General features: G+C 41.6%; 1 protein-coding gene across 1 annotated transcript in view; it reads right to left on the minus strand.

Moving 5' to 3' along the window:
• The window catches only part of LOC132783907 (uncharacterized), an 81,475-nt gene extending 60,894 nt beyond the window's left edge, over nucleotides 1-20,581 (minus strand). The window contains 2 exon segments of the mRNA XM_060789218.1: nucleotides 1,721-2,576; nucleotides 18,830-20,581. Coding sequence (XP_060645201.1) covers nucleotides 1,721-1,985 — 265 coding nt within the window. The 5' untranslated portion in view covers nucleotides 1,986-2,576; nucleotides 18,830-20,581.
• Between the last annotated feature and the right edge of the window lie 66 nt (nucleotides 20,582-20,647).

The following is a 20,647-nucleotide window of genomic DNA, read 5'->3' on the forward strand; positions in this document are numbered from 1 at the left end:
AGAGAGCATTTCGCAGTATTCAGCTGCTGGACACGGGTTTGATGCCATAATTTTTGTACTTCCGTCAAATTCTTAAATCTACGGGATGTCGCTTTGAAACACAAGAGAAAACGTAACTAATGCCTTCGCTTATCTTTTGCCTTGACTCACCACACACCACACCACGCCGCGCAGCGCGGTGTTCGTATCAAAATTTATGCAAAATCATATTTTTCAAACGAAAAACGTTGCCATGTTGTAAACAGCAAGCGAAAATGGAATCACAGCGGGCCGCCGCCTCCATTCCTCGTATTTTGCTTATATTTAAACGAAGAGCCCACCGGGCCATCAACTCAACGGTTTGATGGTGGCACAGCACACGCTGTGTGCAGTTGTATATTTGTTCAAGGCTGGTCTACCTCACGGAACGACGAAGACAACAACAGCAACATCAACACCGACAACAACAGCAACAACAATAATGGCAACAGAAAAAGCGACAGAAAGGACAACGTGTGCACAGCTTGAAAAATGTTTGTTGTCAACATTTTCAGTTTGCATCGTTAGCTTAAAAGCGTGTGTTATATTCCGCACAATGGGGAAAAATCGATAGATGAGACAATGTCCGTGATTTTGGCACACAAAGAACTTTCATTTCAACAATAATTACAAGCAAAAAAAAAACAATTCTGAATGAGCCACATTAATATTACATTGTTAAAGAGGTCAATGTTTTTTAGATATCAGATTATAATCTGGCCAATGATTTTGTTTACGCTGATTAAATTTGTAAAATAGAATCAGACATAAAAAAGTATTGTTTTCTTCCGTTTTAGCAATAATTAATTATAAACAATTAAACATGAATTCGTTTATATGATTTTTTAATTGACTCAGACTTCTTTGACACATTTTCTTTAAGGGATTGCAGACCTCATTTTAAAATCGGACTATTGTAGCCATCATATCGATTGATGGTGTCTTTTATTTTAAATTCCGGCTTTGTGGCATCATTTATCGATTTACAGCCACATTTTTGCCACACTTCAGTGCCTGGGTGCACACAAATTGAAATGTAAATAAATAAAAGTATCGCCTACAGAGTCCCCCGATTCCCTTCCCCGCACACACTCTTTTGCATTGCCACTTGTGTTTCGAGTACCCGCGTTCGCCCCACTTCCGGCGCACCCACAACAAAGTTATGGCAAACTCTTGCAATTAAACTGTCAGACTTATGAATTCATTAAATATTTAAATTGTAGCTTTTGAATAATTAAAATACCATTTATACATACATACCTACATATATAACCGTAGCTACAAATACTCGTGCTACCTCAAGCTATAAATCTGCGATTAATTAAAAGACTCTCTTGGAAGCATAGACGGCATTCAGGGCGTATACGTAATGGCAATATAACTTAATTACAAAAACATAACCAAAATCCAATTGAAAATCGCTTCTGTTGCTGTCTGTTTTTGGCTCAAACATTTCCCCTCTTTCTATCTCTCTTCTGTTTTTATCCACAGCTTTCTCTTTCTCTCGTTCTTTATTTTCCACTGAACTATTTGGTATTGTCTGGCATTGGGAAAAGTTTTCTGAAATTTATGCAAATCAAAGCGCTTTAGGTGTGGCGACCCGTACTCAATGGCGAGAGCATGGCTTTTGTTGTTCGATGTGTGCGATGAATGTTTTGTTACACTAGCTACACTCTCATTTTGCATGATGGCAGTTACTCACCTGGATCATCGTCGTCATCCCAATCGATTTGACCGGAAGTAATATTGATGTGCGCTGCGAGTAAGAGCAATGTGAATAGCGCCAAATAGCGCTGCCAGGCGAATGAAGTAGTCCCGGCACCGTAGGAGTAACGATAGGAAGTTGTTACGTGCATTGTGGAAGTGGAAGTCCTTGCAATGTCGGAAGTGCGCGAACTCCTTTCAGTTCTAGTTGCATCGCCAACTGGCGCAGCCTTCAATTTCAGCAAATCCATTGTGTTTAGCATTAGAATATATATTCCGTGTATTTGTATTTGCTGTTTTAAGTTTTTCGTTTCACGATTCGCGTTATTTATCTTTGTAGTACTTGTTTCTTAAGCGCTTAAAGCACACACAAAACACACGCACACTCAATTTCATGCACAAGAAGCCAATTCACACAATTATTCACTGGGCGGTTGGGCTCAAAGTTTTGGACGGACTGGAGCTGTTGCAGCCGCTGCCCTTTTTGGCCCCAAACATCTCGCTAACACTAATGAAGCAAAATGAACAAATATTTCTTGGAATTCGCTGTAATTCGCCGTCTTCTCTCTTCTATGCACTCCGTCTAGTTGGCCCAGTTTTCCGTCAGCTCCCTTTTTCGCAGCTGGTTTCAATGCTCGCGCGGCTTTTTGCTCTACTCGGCACACAACAACTAATTAAGTTGTTTCATGTACAGTTTTTGCCTTGAGCATAACTTTTATGCAGTTGCTGCTGACGCTGCAGCATATTGAGGTGTGTACTGTGCGCAAATTGTTGCATTGTTCAGTTTCCGTAGCGTTTCATTTGGTTCTTTTTTCTCAGCCACGCTACGCGGTTGCACATAATCCTTCAACAAGCTGCAAAAAAAAAGAAGAAAATAGTGAGTGAATGAGATACAGAATTAAGAGTTAATTACGAGTTGCTTTTGCGAGTGGATAGGAGACTTACGCTAATACCGTAAAGCAAATGCGGTAGCATATTATTAACCGCCTTAATAAATTACTTGATCTGTAGTAATTAGCTGTGCATGTTGCAATGAAATACGTAAACTTTTTTTGTAAAGCTCCCTAAAGAAAACTAAATTTCACATTATTCCCCTCGATATTACGCAGCAGCATCAGCATTTGACCTATTTTATAATTAAGCTATGCCCGGTGGCCTCATTAACAATTTGGTAATGAAAGTGATACTAGTTTCACTTTCAGAAAAGTAAGCATACAACAACAACAACGACGACCTACCCCTATTTGGAAATCCCTTTCAGGGCGTTTGTAGCAAAAGTGTTGCCTACTTTTTGGCGTTCGTTTTTTTGCGTCTTTTGTTGCTGGCCAGCTCCTGCATGTGAACGCCCTGTCGCCCACTATCCGCAGCGACTAATTTGCCATAGTTTGGCTGCACCCTGACGCTGCCTGCCTTATTATGCGCACTTCAAACTTTAGACAACGCGGCAGTAGCTGCAAAAACAACAACTGCTCCAAAGAGCTCGGATTCCGCCACAGTGTTGTTCATTTTGGCATGCCGGCTTGCCTCGTCTCCACCCTGCTCCCTGCTCCCCCCTTTTGACTGCAGGCTGGCTGATTTTTAATGCAGGCAGCCACTCACTCAAATTTTCGAGTGCGCCAACGCCGCTCTGCAGCAAATGTTGTATAGTTTTCGTTTAATTTGATGCCGTTGTAGTTGTTGCCTGGCATTGCCGTTGCTGTTTGCCGCGGGCGAAACTATGTCGCTAAAGTTTTGTCGGGTGGCTGGTGTAGTATGGTATGAAAACGAAACGTAACAAAAAAAAAATTGAATGAAGAGCTGAAAAAGTAACGAAAAAAATGTTGTTGTCTGCCGAAATCAGCGCCACTTTAGCCACAGACATTAAGCGTTGCATGCAAAATTACCAGCGAGTGGTTTGTATTTCCACTCTGATTGTTGTTTAACATGGTTATATTGTCCTTGCAACTGAATCCTGTTTGGCAGTTATTTTAGTTGTACTTGTAACGGTGCATCCATGTGTCTATAGTTGTTGCTGTTGCTGTTGCTGATGATGTTGCTGCCTGTGGCTGTTGCCATTGCCATTGCCGTAGCTGCTACTGCTGCTGTTGCTCTGCCTGTGGCTGTGGCTCTGCATCATGTCATGCTCTAGTTGCAAAACTTTTGCTGTTCTGCTTCTGCATTTTGAACATTCTTTTTTTTTGCTATGTATTTTTGGTGAAATTTTTTTATCGCTTTATTTATATGCATATGGGACAAGTGGCATAAAAAAGTGCAACAAGCAGCTAACTATACATAAATTTGTTTTATGCACAACATAAACTTTTGGCCATTTGTTGCCCAGCAAAAAGAACAAAAAAAAATTAAAAAAAAGGTACGCAAAAACTAAAAAATAATACCGAACGTTGTAAACATGGTCCCTTTGTTGTTCACCTGCAGAACAACTAATTTGCGCTTAGACAAAGCCAACCGAACTGAACAAAACTTTTTGGAAGCTTAACACTCACTAGCAGAGGCAGTAGCAATGTGTGTGTGTGTGTGTGGCATGTAACTAGTTGCAGGTTACTTCATCAACATTTCACGCTCGACTTGGCCAAGCAGAATGGCTAGAAGAAACGACTGGTATCGCAGAGGCACGCAGTAAAAATGTGTTCCATACCCTGCTTGGCATATAGTATGTTGCATATAAGCATCTAGGAAGCTATGAAGCTGCTCTGCACACCTGGTCAAAACTCTCGCTACCACTCTCTCTTTCTCCGTTGAGCAGCAAAATAAACTCAACTCAACTGTTGAAAATCAACTGGCGACCTAAAAGCTGAAACTCACAGTCGGTACACGTGGTCCAAACAAAGTTTGCAATCAACTTTTCACTTTTTCTTCTTTTTTTTTGTTGTTGTTGTTGTTGTTGCTATCCGCCCACCGCAAATACTTAGGAACATATGGACGTTGCGGTGGTTTGTTACTGGATGGGTGGGTTTTGGTGCTGCCTTTTAAGCATTTAATGGCTAGCTTTACCTTATTTTTAGCTTTTTAGCTCTAGCTCTGCAGTAGTCTATCGATAAAACGTACACGAATTCCGCATTGTGTATGAGCCTAAGCAGAGCTCACATACAAAATATGCTACAAAATGAACTGGTTTCTTAATTTAAGTCTTGGTAATCAGTTAAATAGATCAGTTAGATCTGCATACGAGTTGGCTGTCTCGTTTTACTTCAGGCAACAACTGCTGGCCATTTGTTGTTTGCCCTTCTTAGCCCATCCCAGTGGTGAGTGAGTGGCCCTTTCAGTCGACATCGACATCGACGTAGCCTAGTTTCTATTTGAGCATTGGAGCAAGTTAAAGTGTTTTGCCACGCACTCCAATAAAAACATCTGCACGCACACAGGCAAGCTGGCAAGCAATCCGGCAAGCCGGCAACCCGGCCAGGAAAATACCCAAGTTTAGCCATTTGAAAGCTGCCACGTTGTGCTATGCTGTGTGCCTGTTTGTGTGTGTGTGTGTGTGCCAGTTTCGTGACTAGCAACTCTTGCGTTACGCATACGCTATGTGGGCCGGCTGACGGCAATGCCATCCAGCACGGATTGCCAGACACCACTGAGAGCTAGAGTGTGAGTAGAACGGGAGTCAGTCGTCAGTCGAGTGGCGTGGCGTGCTCTTGGACATATATTATGTTTACCTAGCATTCAATTTGGCTAGCAACCTGTTTACCAACAACATTTGCATCAAATGTTTGCGACTCTTCTTCGCTCTCAGTTAAGTAGTCTATGCGTGGCATATGTTCAAGTATTTAATAGCTGAATGCCAAGTAGCTCTGTCATCACCAGCTGCCAAGTTCAATAAAACGCCAGCGCTGAGTAGAGCAGAGCAGAGCAATTGAGAATCGCAGCCTGTGTGTTTACATATTAAGCAATTAGCCACACTCGACTGAACTCTTCGGTTTTAATAACTATTAATTGCATTAATTCAATGCTAATTAAAAATCGATAGCAAATCAGCGATTCTCAAAGCAAGAGCCATAAAATGCGTGTGTGTGTGGGGATGTTTTTGAGATTTCTTTGAGCGTTTTCCTTTGCCTTTTAAAAAGCGAGCCCAACCGCACATAAAAATAACTCATACGCCGTGAAGAGGTTTACGCAGTGTCAAAGTGAAATATGTCAGCGTTACTTAAAATTGAACATTAACATAGCATTTGAATTGCCTCCTTCACTTCTTCCCCCCTCAGCTCCTCCCTCGCTATGATGTTTCACTTAAGTGTCAATGCTATAGCCTTCGTCAGGTAATTGCCAAAGCATCCTCTTCTTCTGTTTCTTGCTTCTTACAATTGTTGTTGTGCAGGACAATTTGCAAATGTGTGTGCGACTGTATTCAAGTATCGCATTTAGTTGCACAGACCCAAGGGAAAGTAGCAGAAACATAAGCACACTCCCACACACTCGCAGGGATAGAGAACGAGAGGCATGCTCCAGTAGCAAATTGGCGGTGACATTGATGGGGTAATGCTGTGGGGAGGACACTCGAGGGACGACCGGGGGCGGTAAGCCAAGTAGGCGTGCGGGCAGACAGCAGCAGCAGCAGCAGCCACATCAACACAGCTCCAGCTACAAAGTACACAAAAAGTTTTCTAATTATTTTGTCATTAAACGCACACAGGCAAACACACACACACATACACAGAGACAGATACATAAGTATGCTTATACGTATACAGCTGGCTTGTTTACAAGCATACACATGTTTGTCGAGCTATAAAAAAAGGGTTACGTATCCGAGAGCCAAACCCAAGCAGACACACACACACACACACACAAACAGTGTCCTTAGCTCCAACGAGCAGCAGACACGAAGCAACTTTTTTGTCCTAATTGTTTCATTTCATGAAATGAAGGTAAGATATTTTGGCAGCTGTGCGTATATTGCCCTAGGTTGTTGTACGCACAAATACGCACACACAAGCTCACACATACACACACCACGCACACAGTTGCTGCATTAAATAAGACATCTACGCGCTGCACATAAAGCGATTAACACGGCGAATACTTGACGAGTAGTGAGAGAGGTCGGGAGTTCACGAGGGTACTACACACTTTAACTGCCGCGACGCACAGCGGCTGTGTACCTGTGTGCCTGTGTACCTCCTCATCTTGTTAAACAACAATTTGTTGAATTAATATCACACCCACACACTCACACACATGCGTGGAGCGTACTTCACAATCCCCAAGACTGTATGTGCTTTGCTCACTTTGACGCCAAGTCAAATACTTGCAAGAATATATACGAAAATATATACATATATTTCAACGCATATGCAGAGAGAGAGAGAGAGAGATACAGAGTACGAAAGTACTCACTCTCTGTTTATGTGTGCTTATGTCTGCTATAATTTTGACATTGCCTTTGCCTTTGGCTTTGCACTCTCCAACGAAATTAATGATGCTCCATTCCGAAAAGTTTTTATTACAGATTACTAAAGCCAAGGCAACATCATGGGATAAAGCTGGATTGCTACAAAACAAACGAATTATGAAACTTTTTCACGGCTCATTTCGTTATTATATATGCCGAACAGTAATTGCTGAAACAAGCCCTCAACTAACAACAGGATACAACTAATGTTGTTAGCCTACTAGGCTACAACAAATTCTTAAATAATTTCAATTCAACAAACTCAGTGTTAGACACAATATTTAGTTTTGCAAAATGCATTTTCAGTTATCTCTGTTTTAAATGCATTGAATTGCAATTTGCTGGCAGCTTAAAGCTTAAATGTACATATACCTAACTGCTGTTATGTTTGTTTATACGAACATTTGTGGGCGTGTGCATAGGGTGTGCGTGTATATGGGTGCCACACACACACACAGGCAGAAAACGCAATTCACTAAATTGCGCGTTTGTAAGTGAAAAAGCTGTGCAATTACTCAGGAGAGCAACTTTCTGATTCAACTGCAACAACTGCTGTCAAAATGTCATAAATTGAGTGGTGGCTCTGGCTGCCACAGTAACAGCAACAACAACAACAACCACAATAACAACAAGAACAATAAAAAAAGGATACAACAAGAATGGAAAAGTTCAACAGATAAAAGTCGCAGCCGGGTCACTCTTATGCTATCATTTGTTCACATATCCTCATAGTCTATCAAGTGTTTTATATTTAATCACTAAATTATCCAGTTTGTCCGCAATCTTTTGGGAATTTCTAGACAGATTTAATGAACGTGGCTAACCGTTTGGGAATGAGTTTAGAGGGTATTCAGAAATTTGGAAAATAAGCCCAAAACCAAAAAACCATTATGCTATAAGAAAACAATCAAGTTGCACGCTCTCCTCCTCGCTCTCTCTCTCTCTCGCTCTCTCTCTCTCTCTCTCTCTCTTTCCTTCTCTTACTCGTCTTTGTTTCAATCTCCCTCTCGCAGAAACACACACATTCACACACAGTGTCTATCACAAGCCGACACACAAACAGACAATTAAAAAGCCCCCGAGTACGCAAACTGTTTGACTGCATTTGCAGTGCTCTCAAATCTCTGGGGCTGGGCCATGATTTTAGTTTCGTTACCTCCCAGCGGAGCCAGGAAGAGGCCGAAGAGTCCATTCTCTTGGCCAGGCAGACTGAGCTGCATGAAATTATTGTTAGTATTCAGTGCGCTTGGCTTTCGGCCGCAGACGCAAACGAGTCGCTGCATCTTGCTCTGCGCTGTGGCTGCCTTTCGTTATACAAATTATTCGCATAGCTGGGAAACGAAAAAGCTGTGCAGTCCCAGAGAGTGAGAGGCGGGCGAAGAACAATAGCAACAGCAATATATCGAAACATTTGCCATCGCTTTCAAGTGGTTCGTTCGCATTCGCACCGCCACAAACTTTACTCAATTAAGTTGGCTTCTCATGCCAGGCAGGCAGGCAAGCAGGCAAGTTGGTCGCAGTTATTGTCCCAGCCATCCCTTCGATTCACGTCAACTACTTTTGGTAGACTTTCTGAACGAGTTGAGCTCACCTCTCAGCTATGAAATCAACGACTTTAGTGCAAACTTTCAACAATTTGCGTTTTGGCCACGGCCTGGCACGGCACACACCAGCTCGCAGCGGCAGTAGCAGCAAATCGAAAGCAAAAACTTTTTGACTAAATGCCAGGTGAGTTGCAGGCGAGTTGCGCTCCCAGTCCTCGAGCTGCGAGCAACGAGCCTTTGGACTCGATAGCACGATAGCAGAACACACGACCACAGAGCTCTGAGCACGGCATTCGGCAAAAGTTTACCATAGCTGCTGCTGCTGCTGCTGCACAAATACCCAACGGGCTGCTTGATAAAAGTGAGGGCTCGTTTGCCACATACCCTTGGGGAGCTTTGGGGCAGACGCCGGCGCAGCGTTTACATCTACATTAGCGACGTTGACGCCGAAGTCGCTGCCGCTGCCGCTGCCAAGCCATCGACTATGACGCTGACGCTGACATCTAAATCGTCACTGATATAAAAGTATTACGTATACGTATAAAGTATATCAAAATGTGTGTGTGTGTGAATATATAGTATAAGGTTGTGGATGTGGCTGAAGCACGCATCAAGCCTGAGCCAGAGCCATTCAACATTCAACATTCACGCTGAACTTTGATGAGCTGTTGTAATAATATAACGTCCGAATGTCGTCTGGAGTTATGGTAAATCAACGCAGCCAGGTCCCAATTCACTAGCCAACTGTGTGTGTGCTCTCTCAAGTGTGTATGTGTGTGAAATTGTGCAAACAGTTGGGGCCAAAAGTTGCAAAGTTTCCGACAGGCGCCTTCACCTGCACTCGAAGGTGGTAACTAAATTATTTTGAATTGTGACGCAAGGCACGGCGTTGCTCTGTTGCGTCTTCATATAATTTCCAGTGCTGAAAAGTTAAAGCGGCAATTATGCTCGGGCTCTGAAGTCTGAGGCATCAATAAGCTTTAAAATTTTAATTAGTACTTGAATACGAGTAAACCAAGCTGATGGACTTCGATTCTGCGCCTCTGCCAAAACAGCTCCACCTTATTACAAGTACTTTCTAAATTTGGAAACTTTTACTCGTATTTAATTCCAACATCAACATCAACATTTTTCATTCAACAAGCCAAAGAGCGCGAGAGAGAGAGAAAGCTAAATTCAAATAATAACAATTCAAATAGTTGGAAAAGTTTAATTTCAACTTCATTGCCACTCGAGCCACACAGACAAAAGCCTCGAATGCCGTTCGTTTGTTCGTTCATTCGTTTGCAGGACACAGACTTCTGATGAATTTTCAGTCAATTTGATTGATTTGTTGACAGAGCGAGTCAGACAATGACGAGTAACAAGTTAATTGTGCACTTTTTGACACTTACCCAAATTGCTTTTGGCCAAGGCAATAATTGGCTCAAAATAGTCGCAGTCAGGGCCAGAGCCAGAGCCAAACAAATAGCGAACTTGCTCGATGAAAGCAGAATGCTGATTATCAGGCATGTGTTCTCAACTACATGTGTTAAATGGTTTTGGAAAAGCTTTCAGCTGTCTGCGACGAGGTAAATTGAAGTGACCATTAGACAGGTGCATAAATACGAGTCACGAAAGTGGAAGAAGAAAGGTATTTAGTGCTCGTCATATACATACATATATAGTATTGCTCTGTTTGCTTATCAAAAGCTATAGATCAACACACAATTGAGTTATTACTGACAACTGAATGTGGTCTATCGTCATCGTCACCGTCATCATCATCATCATCGTCGTAGTAGTCATCATCGTAGTCGTCATCACGATGATAATCATCATTTACAATGCTTGTTGGCAGTTTAAGCATGAAAATCAAAATCAAACAATGGCAACGATGTGGGCTACCATTGCGTGCTGGCAGCTCATTGTAAATAAGAATGCCGTTTTAGGGTTGAGGAGCAGACGAAGTGGGAGTCACTGGCATCAGTTTCGCCAAAGACATACACACACTCTACTATATATAATACATATACATTTAGAATAAATGTTCAGTCAGGCAATAGATACGATGCCAATGCAGAACAGCTGATTACGACACACTTGAATTGTTGCTTTGTTATGCGGCTCCTTTTTGAGTGGGAAGGAGGTCCGGAACTAATGCCCATTGTTAATAGTCAACGAGCCGGTCAACCCGAAAGTTGTTCGTCGCAATTTATAATTTCTGCCGCCTTGAGCTGCAATAAAATTTCTTAAATGCGCGATTTTGATTCCGTATCAAACGAAATGCTCAAAATGAACTCGAATGACATGCAACACCTTTTTCTGTTAAAAGGGTTTTAAATTTGACAACAATGATAGCTGCTTTTGCTTCTGCTCCGGCTACGCCATCGTCTTCCTTTCCATTCAGGACTAAGCTCGTCCTTCTCTACTGCCAGCATTATGCTGGCTGTCAGTCGTTTGTTTACATTTTATTGTTATTGTTGTCGTTGATGGTATTAATAAATTATCTCTATCAAGATTCACGCTGGCCGAGCTTTTCAACATTTTAGTGGTAGATTTGTTAGCGGGTCCTTGGCCGAAGCTATTTGTCTATTGACTGGCGAACATTATTTTCTAGCTGGTTAAATTTATTTACAAGCATAATGCATGTTAACGAGCGCTTTGTTATTTATATTGTTAGACATTAGCATCATTAAATTGAGTCAAGCATTATGCATAATAAATTGATAAGCTTCCTTTTGCGCAATGTTTTAATATGGAAATCAATATTTGCGTTTAAGTAGTAAATTCAACATTAGATTTCATTGCCCTCAAGGCAATAATCTCAATTTGTGTAGAAATGCAACAAAAACGAAACTCTAAACTATTTAATGCTGCCAGCACATTGAATGATTAAATTAGTGTGCAGCGACAGCGGCAACCAAAGCCGCATCAACGTCAGTTTTAGCTAATGCAGTCATTTTATGCAAAAGGACCCTGGACGACGAGCATACTATAGTTGAACGGCATTTTGCAGGAACTTCCGCAGTCAGGCGCTAATAGTTTTTAAGTATAATGCAATAAAGATGAAAGTCCAAATCATGCTTCATCAACATCAACGTCAACAATATAATCAACCGACTGCATAGAAGGACATCCCAGAGCCAAGCGAGTCCTGGAGAAAACTGTGGTCGTCAGACCGTCAAGGGCTGTTGCGTAGCCGGTGATGCTGGAGCTGCTGGGGCTGCCAGGGCAAGCCGGGGCTGCTGACAATTCAATGTCCTGCTCAATTTGTCTACACGCAAATGTGCACTGTCGCCTCGCCTCGGCTCGCCTCGCCCCGAGTGGGTGTCCGATCCGCAAAGGCAGCTTGTGCTTATTTGTGTTGTTGCCTTGTAAGCGGGACATGGCAATGAAGTAGGCGAAATGCTGGGCAGGCTGCAATGCCTGTGAGATTGTGTGAGGCTGTGAGTGAGACTTGGGAGACTGGGCGGCAGCAGCTTAGTCACTCAAGTGCACAGCAAATGGACGCACAGCAGACAGCCGCTTTGTCTACTGCTGCTGCTGCCTCCTGTTGCCTATCCTGTCGCAATGTAAAAAAGCGCAGCTAGCGGCGTTTGCTATCAACCCAGCCCAGCTGAGTTTGCCTGCCCAGTGCAGTTGGCTGCCTGGCTGCCAGGCTGCCGGTGTCATCGTCCATGCTGACAAACAAAAGCGACGACAACGAGCTCAAGGGAAGTGACTGCTCTGACTGACCCGGAAACATTAAAGGGATGCCCCCCGTTGCTTTGTGCCTGGCATTTGTCTGGGGTGCTCAGCAAAACTAAATGTCGCCGTCACCGTTGCCGTTGCCGTCGTCGACGTCGTCGTCGTCGCTCGATTTCAGCTGCATGCTCATTTGTTCTATGCAAAAGCAGCATAAATATTAATAGTTCAAAATTAATCACAAGCACAATAACACACAAATAAAACGAGTCGTATGAAGAGCTAGTTAATTAGTTTTTGCCACGCACACAACCGTATACACTTATAGTTGTACCATAAAATTGGCTGACAGCTGCCATGCAACAATTTGGCCATTTGGCTGGCCAACGTGCAGAGCACTGCAATGTTGTACACTGGCCATTGCTAAAATATTAACAAACTCAATTAAAGCGAGCTCTAATTTTGCCAACTCACACACACACATACACAGCATTTTTAACATGTCTGTGCATATGAATGTAACTCGTAGGTGGACGACTTGACATGTGTCTTTACTGCCCAATTTATTGCCTCAAATAAATTAACAAAATTAAATTTAAATTCAGCACAAATGACCGCAGGTACAATATTATATATGTCGATGCAGGGCAAAATTAAATTAAATTATTAGTTGCCAGGCTGTGTGGTAAGTCTGCAATAATACTCGTTAAGTAAAAAGCAGTTGCCAGTTGGCCACAAATTTGATTTAGCCAAGCAAATGTTTGCCCCTGTAAATGCATATTTAAATATACTCCTATATATGTATGTGTATATTAGTACAAAGTGTGGCCAAGTTAGCCAGCGCTAGCGGACTTAAGTTGCCTCAGTTTGTTGACTCTGATAATCCCTCAAGTTTGTTGACAATGTGGCTCAGTGGCTGCGACATTTGGCCTCAAAAATATTGCGCATACGCCTCAGGGCAAGCAGCACTTACCAAGATGTGGCTGTGAAAAAATGCAGCACATGTCTTCTTTGCCGTTGCCGTTGCCACAGTTGAGGCACTTTTGCATACGAGTATTGAGACAACCACAAAAAAGCAGGCAAGCAAGTTTGTGGCTGAGCTGACAAGATACACCGCAAAGAGGCAGCACTTAATAATTACTTGAGCATTTTCATATAGTCATAAGACGAGACCCAAGACCCTGCAGAGTGTTTGCGTCTGCTCTGCCAGCCTGGCTGAGAGTCTCGGCTGTAAACATGTGTTTACTTCAGTGCTAAGAAAGAGCAAAAAAGGCACATACACAAAAAAGTATTCCATGTCAATTTTATGCAATTTAACATGCAGCTAAGGGCAAGACTGTTGCTGATGATGCAGCTGCTCTAATGAAGAGAAATGGATTTAATTTCAGCTTTAAATAAAATTTCTACATACGGGAAATTCCTGTACATTAGTGCCTTTAATGTAGCCAAGCTGCTTATGTTGCATAATTAGCATAAATATTTCGCTTAGGATTTATTTATATAATGCTATTTGGGCTTACACTCCACAAGCTGCCGTGGGCAATGCTTTTAGCTCCAGCTCTCGCTCTCGACTTATTTATTTTTAGTTTTTTGTATTTTATTTTCTCTGTTTTTTACATGTGTGTGTGTGTGTGTTGTCAGAGATGTGAAAAAATAAAACGAGGCAGGTTTTTGCTACTTCGGAGGCGGAACTTCCCCTGTTATACGTTTGTGATGTGAAACGTTGAGTTTGTTGTGTGTAGTGTTCAGTTGTGTTGTTCTGTTGTAGGTTTATTTGTGCACGTGGTTGTGTGTGGCTACCCTGACTGTAGACACACAATTTTCTGTTCTATTTAGTTTGGTTTGTTGCCGTTGAATAAAACATTTTCACGGCTGGTGGGCCGGCAGCGACCCGCGAGCAACCTTCATATCAAATGTGTCTTGCACACGTATACACAACGCCCAAGCCAACGCTACGTATGCTTGATGTGTTTTTAAAGTGTGTGTTTATGCGATGCACAATGGCCGCCAACGACAAAATATATACATATTACTTGTGTGTATGTGTGTGTGTGAGTTGAGTTGTGCCTTGTATGATGTATGCATACTTGGATGTGTGCACGCCTTTTGTTTGCCACCGAAATGTTTCGAGTGTGAGTCTGATTGTGTGTAGTAAAAACCCTTTTCATTGCTGTTTACAGATCATTGACGTTGATTGTTTAAATGAAATGTTTGCTGTGCATTATTTGCTTTTACTTTTATTTGCGCGGCAAATTTGAGGCCAGCAGAGGTGTAGCTCATGTCGAGCTATCACACAGCATTTGTGGCTACATAAAATGCTCAGAATAAGCTTAATATTATATAAACACACGCGCGCACAAGCCAAGCGTTATCTGAGCGGATTCCTGTGTTTGTCTGTATATGCGGGCTAGTTAAAGTAATGGGTTGAAGGCACGCCTCTGAAGGTAGGCAATGTTTTATTGATAGCCACTTGAAGCGGGTTGGAGGCGATAGATACAGATACGGAGCATGTGTCTCTCTCGAAATATATGAGCATAAAGCTATTAGCATTCAGTTGGCAGAATCTGAACGCAGACTGAACCAATAAGTACCAAGTATATGAATCTTGAGTTCAACCTTCAAATTCAAGCAAACACCTTGACCGTCGCCACGCCCATGTTGTGAAACGCCTTCGTTTTCTTAGCTGAAAACAAAAGTTTGCTCTGTTTGCCGCTCTCTTATGCTGTGCTCGTTATTAGCGCTGGAAATTATAATTCCTTTGGTGTATTTTACATTACTTATTTTTTGATTTTTTCTTTTCTGTTGCTGCTTTTCATTTTTGTACGCTATGTAATTATGTGAGCCTTCACAGCTGAACACAAAAGTTTAATTGCTTTTTCGTATTTCAACACAAAGGCGTGCAATTAGCTGGGGTAACAAAAGGAACTTGGAAAGCCATTCAAATGGTCTCGTTGGCCAGTGAAGGCAAGGTCCAAGGCATTTAATAATTTATTGGGCTGCAAGAGAGCTCAAACTTTCGAGTTGAAAGTGAAGTAATCTACAATTTCAGTTGAAGTACATTTCCTGTGTGTCAAAGCCAGCAACAACAGCAAGAACTATGCATAATTTTCCTTTCGGTTTGCAAATCTCGTTCCTTAAAATTCTATATTACACACACTCACACTCACACATACACGCACGTATTTCTTTCATTTTGTTTGTTGCCGCACTTTGTATTGTTTTGCTTCTGTTTTTGTTTTGTTTTCGGTATAGTCGGGTTTTTGTTTTGTGTTGATTTTGTTGCTCACTGGAACGCCCACATGGACAACGACGGAGCGGCAAACACAAACAAAAGAATTCATTATTTTACTGTTGTGTATTTAAATTTGATACAACACACGCTATTTTCACACACAACACATCACACACACACATATATATATACATGAGGCACTTGCAGTTGATTTTAATCGCACTTTTCGTGCGTTTTTTGAGTTTTGCATAAATTTTCCTTCTATTTTATTTTGTTTACTTTGACCTGGTTTTTCGTTAGGTTTTACGGCCCACTGTATTCATTTTCGTTTTCATTTTCGTCTTTCTGTCTCTCTGTTTTCTCTCTTTTGTGCGAGTATTTTTTGGTACTCATTAAAATAGGTAAACAAAATCGCATAAAATTTGCTGATAGACAACAGATAACCGTTAAAACTTTGGACAAACTGTGTGTGTGTGTGTGTGCGTGGGTGCATATTTGCGTTGAAAAGTTCGTAGATCGTTATTTCGGGGCAGTTTGGTTAGGCAAATTAAGTGTAATGTTGATGAGAGGAAACCAGCTAAAACGTTTTGAACGGACTTAGTAAGTGTTAAAAGCAGCTATTAAAATCGCTGGGAATGGGCGCTAATTTCACACGAAAAGGTTACGCTCCTAAGCAATTAGAAAATTGTTCAAAAAAAATTGTTAAGTGCCCCAGTTGACAGCGATGTTATCAGAAAAGAAAAATCAACAAATTTGTTAGACTCTAAATAATAATTATTGCCTCTTTGGCTTGGCAATCTGATAGAAGGTTTTAAATGATGGCAGTTTGTGTCCATCACGTTTGACATAGTCTGAAACTTTGAAGTACTCCTAAATCAGCATTAAAGCCATAACATTTCATGACTTTTCTTTCCTTCGTTCATTTTTTCTTTTTGCGTTGTACTTGCTGTGCAGCACTTGGCAGTGCAACAATTCTAGGTCAACACAAATCAGCATAAGCTACAACTACATATCGGGCAATAACATTTTTATGTGTTAAAGCTTTGTGACAAAAGGCCAAATACAAGCGCCGAATGCAAAAGACTGTATGGGAAAAAACGTAGCTAGGAAAAAAAAAAAATACGAAAACATGAGCAACAAAAAATGAGCGTTGAATGTTGCTGCAGCTTGGCATAGAAAGTTTTTCGTTTCTTTCTCCAGTGGCTGTAATAAATTTGGACAAGAGTAAGCAAGCAACAAATGGGAATAAGCAAAACAAACGGCCACTGCAACAGTTCAACACAAAGTCATGGGCGTTAGTCTGGGCATGGCCAAGGGAATTGTTTATAAAAACCAAGTTTTTTACGACCAAGAAATAGAAAGCAGTTAAAATGCCAAGCCATGGATCAATTTGTGCATCTGCTTCTCATGTTGTTGCTGTTTGTTTCTGCTGAAAGATATGCACGCCCTAAGTGCAGATTTGTCCCACTGTGCGCTTGTCCTTCGCATCTAGCTCTCTGATGATACACTGTCAAAAATTGTTGAGCTGCATAAATATGTAAGCTGTGTGACGCTGTGTGTGTGTGTGTGTGCGTGCGGTAGTTGGATCTACAATGTCTGTGTACAGAATATACACAGAAATTTACATTTTATTCTATCTCATATCATGGCTGAGCGATTTCATTTTCATGCGTGTCCTCTGCCCCAGCACTTGTTTGTGCACAGTTTGTTTTTGTAGTAGTTGTTGCTGTTGCTGTTGCTGTTTTCTTGTTGTCCATTTAAATGGCAATTGTTGTGGCATCTGTTGCTATCGCTCGACGCTGCTTGTTCAAAGTCCCACTCCTATTCTCAGTCCCATTCCCTGAACTGTGCTCAACTTCTGCTGTGGCTGTTACTTTTGATCTGGTTTTCATGTTTGCTTAGGTGCCTAGGTATTTATTCAGTTCCAGTATGCCAGGCAAAATACTTTTAAATGTAATTTTTAGATGCGCCTACCAAGCTGTGCCGCTTGCCACTAGAATATGCACCGTCCTGCATGCTGGCTGGCTGGCTGGCTGCCTGCACTTCAGAGTGTGGAGTGTTACTTTTGGCAATATACATGCATACTATATGCGCATGTTGTATACGAGCTTGGTACGTTCTGTGTACTCTCTCAACACTCACACTACACTCTGGCGGCATTGGTGCAGCGATTTTCAAGCCGCCTCTCAGCCCCTCTTTCAGACTCTAAGCCAGTTCATGAGTGCTGGTCCAGTTGGCAGGCACATGCATAAATATTATAAAACGTGCAGTTGGCTAAAAAGGTGAATGAAGCTTTGGAGACGACTCGCACCAGCTCCAGCTCCTCCTCCTGCTCCCAGTCGTCACATCCTCACAATCTATGCATTGAGTGTGGCCAAAGTGCTTACCCTCTGCTCTTATAAATAAGCCAGTTGAATACTCCTATCAACCTTTGACTGCATATCTGCCTGTCTGCTTTTCAGCCAGCCTAAGCGTTGAGTTTAGCTCTAGGATTTTGGCAAATGTTATGAGAGGCCGCTTATATATGCACCGACAGCTAACTGATTACACTTCTTATCCACATTACTCTTCCCATTTTTCACTTGCAACTTTAAATGCTCTAAATTCCGTTTGTGAATTCCAAAACGATTCACTACGAGAAATTGTTTAATCGTGCGCAGCATTTCGTTTTTAATGCACTCTCGAAATTCACAGAATGACCATTTCAATGAAGTAAACTGTTTGCAATAAAGCAAATAATAATTACTCAGAATCATACATATTATGTATTACTGAAAACGAAAGTTGCCATTTTTCTGATACCAAGAATTGTCCGCTCATTCGAGCTGAATGAAGTCTATTGTCATGGAATGTGGTAAACGCTGTGAGTCGTCCTGTGCAAACGGTCATTATCCAGCAATTAAGGTGGGCGTTGGCATGGACATTGAGCCTATGACACACCCAAAATACCTAGAGCGTTGCTCAATTTACAGGCACGTGTAATAATTGGCCGATAACTGAAATTAAGCCTGTGCAATTAACTACAATATTTACAGTCAATTGCAAATAAAATGTAATCAAAATATAACGCTTGACAAAGCTTACAAGTTGTGCATATTGAATGCAAAATATATTTATACTTTGCTATCATGATCAAAAGAAAAACGATTGAAAAGAAAGTAAATGAAATGATTTATTCAATTTGTTTGAGTGCGCGAAACAATTGCGTTATTTGTGGGACTCTGTTTGAAGGCAAAGTGTATAACAATGGGTAGAATGATGAATAATTATGCAACTTACATGCACACTTCATTAAAAAGTGATTTAAATGCAAGCCGCTCAATAAACATTGACAATTGCCAACGGTGGAGGAGAGCAACGTGTCGTATGCTTGTTATTACTATTATTTTCGAGCATTGTTTTTTTACACCGTTAAACGAGTTAAGCTAGGATTTACCGTTACCGTGCATTGGAAAATATTTAATGAAATTGCATATTTTTGTTGTTTTTTTTTTTAATCGCGATAAGGAGCACAACAAACGAGAAGAAGAGCGAGAACAAGAACAAAAACAAGACGAAGCCGGAGCCGGAGACCGAGAACCGAGATCGAGAAGTTGAACATGAACGAAAGCAATGTCGATGGCGAGGCGAATATAATTATTTATGAAAGTCGACAAACAATGTGCAAAAAAACCTCGAGTTGAACACGCGCGTTATACTTTTAGCCGTCGTTGTGGATTTACAATTTACAATTTTAATAAAGTCATACACACGCACGACTTCGGCTGGGGAGACTTGGGGAGGACTCAGTCAACCGGTCGATCCTTGGGCCGGTTTCCGACCTGCTCTGGCGTCGCGTGGTCTGAAGATTACAATTGAAAAGAACAAACAACAGCGGCAACAGTAACAGCCACAGCAACAACAACGGTAACGACAACGACAACGACAGCGAACTTGCCGAGGAGCATCAATTTTTAATATCTATTTAACATTTCAATCAAGCGTTAAAACAACAGCACTCGCTCGGTGCTCTCTGTTGTAGGAGATACGGTACGATATGATAATACGATGCGTTTATGCATATGCCGAATTTAATAAATAATTAATTTCGCATTTATTGTATTTTGCAATTTGGCATTTTTGGGTTTTTGTATTTTGCATTTTGCAATTCGTTTCATGACGCATCGCGCACGCTAATAAAATTAAATGGCCAAAAACAAAGCGACACTCACTCGCGCACTCACAACTGGCACAGACACAGAGACAGTTAGCGGTTGTGTCGGGTTGTGCTTTTATTATTTTCTTCTATATATTTTTTCTTTTTTTTTTTGTGTTGGTGCCTGACGTTTGTCCTGGGCGCGTATATCCTTGAGCACGGCGTAGCGCCACGTTCCGATACGAATACGAAACTGAGCAGCGCTATTGGCAAAAACTGGCACGAATCCCGAAATGTCCTTTCGCTCGGTCGATGCGAGCGCAATTTTTAGGGATATTTTCCGTCGGTTTGCCGTCGTCAGTTTCAGCATCGTTTTCACTCAATTCCGAATGAAAGTAAAATTCATTTGTGGAGCGCTCGCTCGCTCGCTTGCTCGTCGCAGCCATATAGGAAGTGGCTCGTCGGGCTCGGCATTTGAGTTTGTTTTGGTTTAAATTGCATTGACTTGATGATGCTTGAGGCACCGAGAAGTGGGCCTATCCCAAGCACTTTTATTTTAGCTTTGCTGCTGTTTGTTTGTGAGTTTGCCGAGGATTCTTACAGCACTTGAGTCAATGCAAATGCAAATACAAATAACTAGTTCAAGTACTTTGATATTTGTGTTTTCTACAGCTTAAGTACACTCCTTCTGCTCTCTCCACTTATACTTATAATCAGGCAAAGATTTGCCCACTTACAAATACTTCTTATTAATTACGAGTACTTAATATTAATTTTGTGTTTCGTTGAGATAATTTAAATTTAGAGTAACACAAAGATGTCTTGTGGCATAAGTTTTTTTTTTTTTTGTGCAATATTGCCTTGCAGCGCTTTAAGCCACAAATATTGACCAAGCAGAGTAAATTTCCCAAGAGCGTGTTGTGCTCTTTATTCGTCGCACATGCGCGGAAACGGCTTTCCAG

Source organism: Drosophila nasuta, chromosome 2R (genome assembly GCF_023558535.2).
Source record: "Drosophila nasuta strain 15112-1781.00 chromosome 2R, ASM2355853v1, whole genome shotgun sequence".
NCBI classification, from domain to species: domain Eukaryota; kingdom Metazoa; phylum Arthropoda; class Insecta; order Diptera; family Drosophilidae; genus Drosophila; species Drosophila nasuta.